The sequence below is a fragment of the Montipora foliosa genome, chromosome 10 (assembly GCF_036669935.1).
Source record: "Montipora foliosa isolate CH-2021 chromosome 10, ASM3666993v2, whole genome shotgun sequence".
Classification (NCBI taxonomy): domain Eukaryota; kingdom Metazoa; phylum Cnidaria; class Anthozoa; order Scleractinia; family Acroporidae; genus Montipora; species Montipora foliosa.
In genome coordinates, this window is record NC_090878.1 from 37,717,667 (window position 1) to 37,727,666 (window position 10,000).

The window sequence follows — 10,000 nt, forward strand, 5'->3', positions numbered from 1 at the left end:
TAGTAGCACTTTAAAAAGTTAACCAAAGTTGACGCACGACCAGCCAGGAGCCCATGTAATGGGCTCCTGGACAGTCTTATTAAGTCATGGGTCAATTCCGTTAACATAAACTTCTTGCATTAATGTAAATTCATTAATGGAACCATGTGTCTTTCAGAGTGGCTGTGGGTCAAAGTGACGGCTAATTTTGCTGACATTGCAGTATGTGTGTGACAAATTGTGGAAGGGGGAGAGACTTTCTCAGGAACGGAAAATTTTTGAGCTGGATCTTGTAAATGTATTTATTGTGAGTGTCTTTGCCTTTCCTATGGTAATTAGAACACGCATTTTTGTTTGTTTGTTTGTTTTTTTTTTTTTCGCCAGCGATTTCACTGACGGACTCTAGGGATTTAATTATGGTTCTCTCAGACGAGAATTTACAGGTTCAAAGAAGCTGCTAGGCAGCCATTCGAGCGGTGAAATGCACTGCTCATGGCTTAATTCGTTTGTCTTAAGGCTTGATGCGGTGAATTACTGCTCGCAATTAGGAAGACATGCTAGTTCTGCTTAGCGCAATAAGTGGTTTTGACACATTTAATCCCAAATCGTTTTTCTTTGTTCAACCTCCCCTGTCCACAGCTTGTCCAGTTTGTGACTTGTGCCCACACGGTCTTGCAGGATCCAATACCGACGTTTTGTTTCATGTTATGTGTGTCGCGTGGTTAGAGTAAATTTTGTGCAGTACATTAAGATTACAGCGAAGCTCCAACAAACACAAAACAAAAACAAATAAATAAAACAACCCTGAAAACAAAAATAACAACCCCCTCCCCTCCAAAAGAAAAGAAGGTGAAAATTTAATTTGAAATATATTAGTGATGGACTAAACATTGCTTGTTAATGTCCGTACTGGGAGCTACGGAAGTCTATTTCTAAGGAGGGAGAATTTGCTTAAAGATATATTTGTAGGATCTTAGTGTTAAAACTTGTTTTTACAGCAAAAATGCTGTCTTGTGTGGAGGTACTTTTGATTTTAAGCACATGTTAAATTTGGAAATGACAATAAAAACAAGCAATAGAAAAAATGGTGGTTTCACTTTCTTGGCATAGAAAAAGTGTAGTGCATTCCGTAATCATTCTTCTATAGTCGCTTATCTTCTCCAAATGTTTAGATTTAACAGTTGTCCGGCAAAGGTGTTTGCTAGCAAAACTTAATTATTTTTGTTCGGGTGCGTTTGCTCACTATGAGTTTACGTGACCACGAGAACGAATTCATGAGAAGATCATCCTGGTCCGAGCCATGAAGAAAACCTCAAACTCACTACTAGAGACTTGAATAGTGGGAAACATTGTTCCTTCATGACTGCAATGAGTCTTGTAAACGAAGAAAAATGTTATAGCTGTAGCTGTAGCTGTAGCTTGAAATCCTAGTCAGAAATTGTTTGAGTCTTGCTTGCTTTCAGCAACTGTATGACCTACAAAATGAATGCAAAAAAAAATTGCCTGGTTATTAAATTGTCTCTTTTTCCTATTTTTGTTTCCTTCTTCAGGCGTGGGCAGTGGCAACAATGGTTTTAATGCCATTTTCTTATTTTTTTCAGGGGCTGGTCAATAAAAAAGGCAAGTGAAGCCATGATTTTCGCAGTTGTGAACGCAATTTTTGCAATTGCGTAGAGAAGCCTGAAAAATTCAGGACTTCAACAGGATTTGAACCCGTGACTTCGCGATACCGTGGTTGCAAAAATTGCAAAAATTGCGTTCACAACTGCGAAGATTATAGTTTCACTTGATTCCATATAGCTCAGTTGGTTAGAGCGTCGCACCGGTATCACGAGGTCACGGGTTCAAACCCCGTTGAAGTCCTGAATTTTTCAGGCTTCTCTACGCAATTGCAAAAATTGCGTTCACAAATGCGAATATCATAGCTTCACTTGATTTCATATCCGCAGTTCATAAATGATCCAATTCATATACCGTAAAATTCCGAAAATAAGCTCCTCCAAATATAAGCCTCCCAAAGCGGTAACGCAAAAAATCCTCCGTGAAATCGCCCCTCCAAATATAAGACCCCGGGGAGCTTGTACTTGGAAAATTGCCCTCAAATACAAAGTAAAACAAAGCAAAAACAGTAAATTCACTTCCAACTATAAGGTTAGCCCAGTCGATTCGGAAACGCAAGTTTCCCTCCGTAGATAAGCCCCTCGAAAAAGGCCTTTGAAAAATATAAGCCACGAGGGTTATTTTCGGAATTTTACGGTATATCATTTTATCGTTAACCTAAAGGCTTAGCCAACAGGTTGACTAATATTGCAACCACGAGAACATCATCGTATATCAAATCTGTTTGAAAATGTTTGTATTGGCGTCTTTCCATAAATCAGGTATTGGCAGATGTCCCCGCAAATAGTGAATTCCTTACAAAAGCTGTGTATTCGGACCTGTTCCCATAAGTAGGGTATCGGCAGATGTCCCCGCAAATAGCGAAGTCCCCACAAAAGCTGTGTATTCGGACCTGTTCCCATAAGTAGGGTACCGGCAGATGTCCCCGCAAATAGCGAAGTCCCCACAAAAGCTGTGTATTGGCCTGTTCCCACAAGTAGGGTATTACCAGATGTCCTCACAAGCATTAAACATTTTGTTACGTCCTCACAACTAAGTCCTCACAAAAAAATTAAAGGTTTTACAACATTTGAAGAGATGTATGAAGAGATGAGACATTAAGCAACAATCGTAGCAAATATTGTTTGGATGACTACAAAAGAAGACGTAGTCCCCACAAGGGGGATTGGGAAACATATGGCCCACAAGTAGCCAGGGGCGCGTATGTGTGTGTGGGTGTGTGTGTGTGTGTGTGTGTGTGGAGTGGGGGGGGGGGGTTAATTAAAATCAATGCTTAATTAACATCACTACTTAAGCAATAGAGGACGTTTTCCGTGTTTCCATAGCGTCATCTAAACAAGAGGGCGAGTTGGGAGAATTAGAGACAGTTATGCAAACCCGAGACGCAGAGAAAAGTCCACTACTGCTTTTAAAAGATATTTCTCAAAGACAATTCGCCAAATGAAGGAAAATGCTGGCCTTTTAAATTCTAGATTGAAACAGATTTTCTTAATACATGCTCATATTTCTTACAAGCCAATCAAAACGCGCGTCTGACAATACACAACAAATCAAAATTCGTGTTATGTCACAGCCGTGTTTCCATACTCTCATCTAAACAGTTATTGACCAATACGAGTGCGCGTACTATCCTAATTGTTAAAAAAAAAATACTACTAATAGAACATCACCATCACCTTGCTTTGATACAGATCTTACTGCTTTGTAAACAGAAACTCGTTAGCATGATGTACATGAGAAAAGCATTGAGGTTTGTATCAAAGCCATTCAACTCCAGCCTCGCTTTTATTCAAAGGCCTGGTAACTGAGCACAAACCTGTAAAAATTGTTTAAGTGATTTATTGATGGGAGTGCTGTAGTTTATTCGTGAGAAACGGGATGCGGTAGTTCTTTGGCAGTGGACAACACGACAAGCGAACAAAATGAAGTCCCGGGCAGGAACCTCCAAAAAAACAAGTTGGATGCTCTTCTTACTGAGCTACAATAACTCGTGGTGAGTTAAGTGGATTAGCTAGGTTGTTAGGCAAAGAGAGCCACTGGTCTGCAGATTCGGCAATGCCATGTGATTCCACGTGAAAATGCATCTATTAACGGAAATGGTAAAGTGTAGCCTTAAGAAAGGTGATGAGCTGGTTGCTTGGCAACTAAAGCATTACCATCAATAGTTGTCTGCTGACCAGCTGGGAAGTTTGTCTAAGAACCTCGACAAACTATCTCACTCTCCAGGAGTTTTTGTAGCGCAATAGGTGGACCATTCGATCTGTTTATTGTAGGTTGTAGGCTCGAATCCTAACTTTAATTCAGATTTCCCTCTGATATTCCTCTCGCCTTGTCCATAAGCATGTTGCCACACAACTTACCTACCGGAAACTGACAAAACGTATCAAGATAATTTTACCTGACAGTGCGGGCAAACAAAACCACTCATATTTTCCACGATACCCAACACTTTCAAACCCATTGTACGACAGAAGTTGAGTTCTTTACGGATGGTGGCTAACGCTAAGTCTTGGGGCGTGCTCACCACGACGGCACCGTCCGGTTTAACGTCTTTTAATGCTTTAAAAACAGTGAGGTGTTCGTTTGAAGTACCTGGAGGTGTGTCTACAAGTGGAAAACGATATCAAAAAGCGTGTAATGACGACATCTTGTCTTTAATCAGGCGCGATTCTCACGGTAGCGGACGAATTTTCTACCGGTTGAAACATTTAACAGGCCATTTTGTTCGCACGGAACCGTACAATAATTTTGCTCTGTTCACACGAAACTGATGAACCGGGTTAAAATCTAACCTTTGTAAGTCGTTTTACCATCTGTTCATGCGAAGAGCGCTACTTTACGAAATCCAAAATGGCGTCATGAAAGAAAAAGCCTAACGATAGTAGCTGAGTTACCACGCATCCATGCAACCACGCCTTTCCCGAGCAAAAATTTCGACGGTCAAGGTGTTCACAGCGCGCTGGTTAAAAGGGAGTTCAAGAAACCACGACGGCTATGGCGACGAAAACGTTACTTCAAAATATAAGTTTGAGCTATTCTAAGTACTTCATGATTATTCCATCTTGTTTATATTATTCAGTATGAGCGAAGTGTCCTATAACTGGATTGGTACGGACGGATTTGAAGTAAAGAGTGAGACTGGAAAAATCACTGTAGTTTGTCCACGTTGTCGTCAAAACCTTAAATTTGGTCATTTCACGTAGTAGATTTGACGAGTACGGGAGAGAATTGTTAAAAAATGCGTGCCGCACCTGCAGCACGATCATTTAACCCAATAACATTACTTCTTTTTGGCCTTGTCGTTGCCGTAGCCGTTGTCGTTTCTTAAACTCCCTAAAATTTCGACCGTACCGGCTAAAAATCTGTCCCCGATTTGGGCGTTCAAATTTTTGAACAGCCAGGCGTCTAAATTTTCGTACGTTTACCGTGGTTCCGTGTGAACGGAACCCCTAAACGCACGAATTGTCAAACGGTAGAAAATTCGTCCGGTACCGTGTATCGGGCCTCAGTCACTTTTTTGAAAACGGCTTACAAATCCATTAAATGGGGGCTAACAAAACGCAGTTTTCTACGCGACTGAAAAGTGAAAGTTGAAGTGATCATTGCTGTCCATAGGGACTAGGGAGTTTAAGATACCAAGACGGTTACGGCGACGAACGAAAACGTCCCTTCAAAATATAAGTTTGAGCCTTTTTCTAAGCCGCAGCTACACCAGCGATTTTTTGCTCGCGCTGGTGATGCGATTTTTTCAAACTTTGTCGCGTCGCCAGCGCGAGATGAAAATCGCCCGTGTAGCCACCCTTGCAAGTGGCGACGCGACAGGTGAACAAATCGCAAGAAAAAAGTCGCCAGTCATTTCACGTTGTAGTTTTGACGATTACGGGAGAGAAATGTTCAAAAACGCGTGCCACACGTGCAGCACGAGCATTTTGGTGCTTTCAACCAATAATATTACTGCTTTTTGGCGTTTCCGTAGCCGTAGCCGTCGTCGTTTCTTAAACTCCTTACTAGGAAGGTTACGAAACGAGGACGACGACGGCTACGAGGACTTCATTTAAAAATACAAGTTCGCGTTATTCATACCACTAAGAAACTATTTCATGTCGTTTCGCGTTAAAAATGTGTAGTAACTGTCGAGGAATTAAACTGGTATGAATGGGTTGGAAGCGTAGAGAGAGAACTGAAAATTCATCGTCATGTGCTAACGTCCTCCACACAACCTTGAATTTGATCATTTCACGTCGTCATTTAGGAGATGACGGCAAAGAAATGTACCAAAATATAAAACGCACGTGCAGAACGTGCAGAGCAATTGTTTTTGCTCACTAAACCTATTGTTTTGTAGCGTCGTCGTTGCCGTCGGCGTCGTCGTTTCGTAAGCTCCCTACTTTCAGATTTACGACGGCGACGTGTACTAAACCTCGCATTTGTATGCTTGCGCTGTCCTTATAAACCTCAAATTTATGATTTCACGTCGTTGTTATGCAGAGCACCGCAAAAATGTGAGCTAAAATGCGTGTCGCACGTGCAGCACGATTATTTTCCCACTTTTCACCAATCATATAACTGCTTTGTGGCGTTTTCGTCGTGGTCGCCGTCGTAGATCTTAAAGGTTCCTAAAGAAGCAACTTATGCGTAAGCAGCTGTAAAAACGCCTGAAGTAATCCAGGATTCGGCGGGGTTCGAATTCACGACCGTGCAAATGCATTGCATTTGCTCTCAACAACTGAAGTATCAAGCCAGCTGGGAACAGGGTTCCTGTTCCTCGAAAGAGAACTTTCAAAATATCACTCGTGCCCATACTGTAAATCACGAAATGCACTTGCGATGCACTGAAATGCACTGCAATACTGCAATCGTTTTCCTATAGGTGGCTTGCAACCAATCTCTAGAGACACAGATAACAATGCTGTAATGCACAATTGCTGGTGCACAAACAAAAGGAGCTTATGAGGGATCTTTTGTTTTCGTCCACACCAACATGGCGGCCTTGACGTCACGTGAAAACCATCTATAGAGCGTTTTCATTCACGCGACCAGCAGCCATACTGGATTACCGAATTAAAAGAAATAGACCTTTTTGCAGATACGGCGGCCATTTTGATTTCTATTGTTTCAGAAGACATTATGGGATGCTCAGGGGGCAAATTAATATGTATTTGCCCCCTGGGCATCCCATAATAGATATTCGAAACAATAGAATCAAAATGGCCGCCGTATCGGTAAAAAGATCTATTATTTCCATAAAAATAGAGTTCAATTCCCGGAGGATTAGTTTGGTACACCATCATGGCCGCCATTTCTTTGCTTTGGAACACCAACATGGCGGCCGTGACGTCATGTGAAAAAGCTTCTCCCAAAAGCAGCAAACTGGACCTTTTTCTTTTACTTGGTTAATGGTGCATCTTTGCAGCTTACCAAATATAAGAAAATCCAGTCTACCCCAAAAAGTATCCTTCAAAAACTGCTTGATCAAACCTTGCAAAAGAATGAAAGTGGAGCTGTCTAATAACCGAACAGAATTTAAGTTATGTAAGCTTAGAATTAGCTCAGTTTTTTGCACCTGAAACGCTTTTGCCTCTTAATTTCAACTGGGTGTTCAACATTTGAATACAGTAATTCCGCGCGAGAAAACATTAACAATCCCATTCTCTTCCAGAGAAAAAAACATGATCGTTTTCTGAAGAGAAAGGCCGCTTTTGCTTCCGCGCGATGGAACCACACTTAATTCCACAATCTTTGATCATCCTACCGCAACAAGAATCCATTTGCCGAACACCAAGAAGAGCTTACAAAGAGAAATTGTCTCAATTGTTTTCAACTTGAAATAGCTTTAGGCTAGAATGAATTCAATAAGAACAGGTCGTCCTATTTGAGTAGACTTAAAATTATAACTTTGTGCCTTACTATAAGACTTTAGAAGAATACTGTGTGAAAGCTACACCGATAGACTATGAAATTACGTGAAGTTGTCAGTTAACCAGACATTTGCACTGTGCCTTTCATAAGTACGTGGAATCTGAACTGCTGCCTAGCCTGTTCCAGGCTCTCGGTGGGTCGGGACGAGGGAAAATCGTGGCTAGGGCGAGAAAAAGTCGGGCGAAGACTGGGGTATTGTACATGTGTTCAATTCAACCTCGAGACTAGCATTACGATAATCGTATAGCATCAAGCGGCTTTGAATATACGTTTATCATTATTTCATGAAAATGTCAGTTGCAAAGGAATTCTGGGAATTGCACCCTCTTTTCTTTTTAACACTACCCAGATATCCGGAATCGGGACTCGAACCTGTCACTTGTCACCGCTCCTAACCACTAAACCACCGAGTCGCCGTTTGCTCAGACAAATTTCTTAGAGCGAGTTTCAATTGAGTGTCGTAAAACTAAAACCAAAGTAATTACTTTGGCCAATCAAAAAGGGCGGAGACAATCCAGTAAACCAATAAAAACTCGCAGTAATTTCACGTGGCCGACACAAAGCGCGGGAAAATGTGCAAGCGCAAGCCACGATTGGTTTTGGTTTCACTTCTGATTGGTTGAAAAAAGGGCGCGAGAACTTTGAACCAATCACTGAGTGAAGTAATGCAAAACCGAAACAATTCGCTGATTACTTTCGACACTCAACTGAAAACCGCTCTAAACACAATAATCTGATTTATTTGCCATAGAACGGTTTTCAATTAAGTGTCGAAGGTAATTAGATAATTACTTTGGTTTATGATTCCTTCACTCAGTGATTGGTTCAAAGTTCTCGTGCAGACAATAGAAATCGGCCAATCACAACGCTGGATCTGACCGAGTAACCCACTCCGCTTACAGCGATTAACGGCAGAGAAAAACGAAACCGTTTCATGATTGGAATATTAATTTCGGAGTTCTCAATTTAGTGAAAGGGGCATGGGATAGTGAGGTGAATAAGGTGGCACTCACGAATTACTGTAAACAGGAGCCCATTTGGAAGAACGTAGAACTTCGATACGATAAGTGGAAAGAAAAAAACAAAGAGGGCGGGTTTGGATAAGGGAAGACGTAAGACTTAAGACAACCGCTATAAACTCGATTTCAGAACAGCTGAAAACAAAATACTGTTCGAGAAGTCAAAGATAAAGCTGTAAAAGATAAAGCTGTAAAGCTCTGATAGCCGAGTGGATCCGCAGACTACTTTGACAATGTTATGACGAAATTCATGATCAATAACAGGACAGACGCATGAAAAACTGACATCAATTTGTTTTTTACAATAACGAAAAAGGCAGGGGGGTCAAAATTAAGTCAAAACACGAGAAGAACGCGACACAAAAATGCGAAGACTTTTAATCTGACGCGAGAAATATCACGTCAGTTTCGCATAAATTATAAATTCATGTGTCTGTCCGCTTATTGACAATAAAAATTAGCCAATGAGCGCGCGAGAACTTTTGCAGTCATTGTAAAAACTTGTATTGACATACTCCCGACTGTGTGGCTTCGACTAGCTCAGTTGGTAGAGCATTTGCACCGGCATTGCAGAGGTCCTGGGTTCGAATTCTGTTGACACCACGTGAATTTCTCACCGACTGGTGGGTGTCCATAAGAGACAATTGCTTAACTTGTCCAGCTAAGGTCCGATTATCAATTTTCGTTCACATACATTACACAGTTATTAAACTGAAACGATGTGGTATGGGTACAGTGAACACTGTGCTTCTACAAGTCCACCTCCTTAACTCCTCTGAAAACTGTACACTGTACACTGTTCTTATTTAATCCTCTTTCCTCTGCAGTTCACGCAGTCTCTATCTTCTCCAACGCCAGCAGCTCGAGCTGCTAAGAGTAGTAGGCAAAGAAGCCTGAGTCCGTGGAAGCTCACTGAATAAAATTGTTCCTTTACGATCTCCAAACCGAAAAAAAGGATTATCATACATTGGTGTCACAAGCTCGATTTTGATTGGCTATAAGCACGCAGCTAATTATTGCTTGCTCTGTTTCTCTTACGTCATACCTACAGACAATAGATTTTATATATGTAGAATTGACGTCATACCTACAGACAATAGTTTTATGCATGCAGAAGTGACGTCACCTAACACACTAACCAGCAGTTCGATCAGTTTTGTCATGGCGGAGCTCAGCTCAGGAATATGCATAATAAAACAATTATTGAATTCGGTTTTCGCATGTTAGCGATAATTATCAAGGCCTCAGTTTGTGTTATCCGCCTCAGCCTTTGGCTTCAGCAGATAACACAAACTTTGGCCTTGATAATTATTGCTAACATGCTCAACCTCATCCAATAATTGTTAATTATCATGCACATGTATAACATCATCATCTACAATGTAGCTTGGAATCTATCGCAATCATACATGTAATATTATAATAACAGTTCCTAGTCCTATATAATTAAGAAAAAATAAAAT

General features: G+C 41.1%; 1 protein-coding gene across 1 annotated transcript in view; it reads right to left on the bottom strand.

Annotated features, from left to right (window-relative positions):
- Positions 1-586: 586 nt before the first annotated feature.
- LOC137973503 (uncharacterized) overlaps positions 587-10,000 on the bottom strand; it is a 13,727-nt gene continuing 4,313 nt past the window's right edge. The window contains exon 5 of the mRNA XM_068820332.1: positions 587-1,454. Within this exon, the coding sequence (XP_068676433.1) occupies positions 1,439-1,454 (16 nt within the window). The 3' untranslated portion in view covers positions 587-1,438. The remainder of the gene's footprint in view (positions 1,455-10,000) is intronic.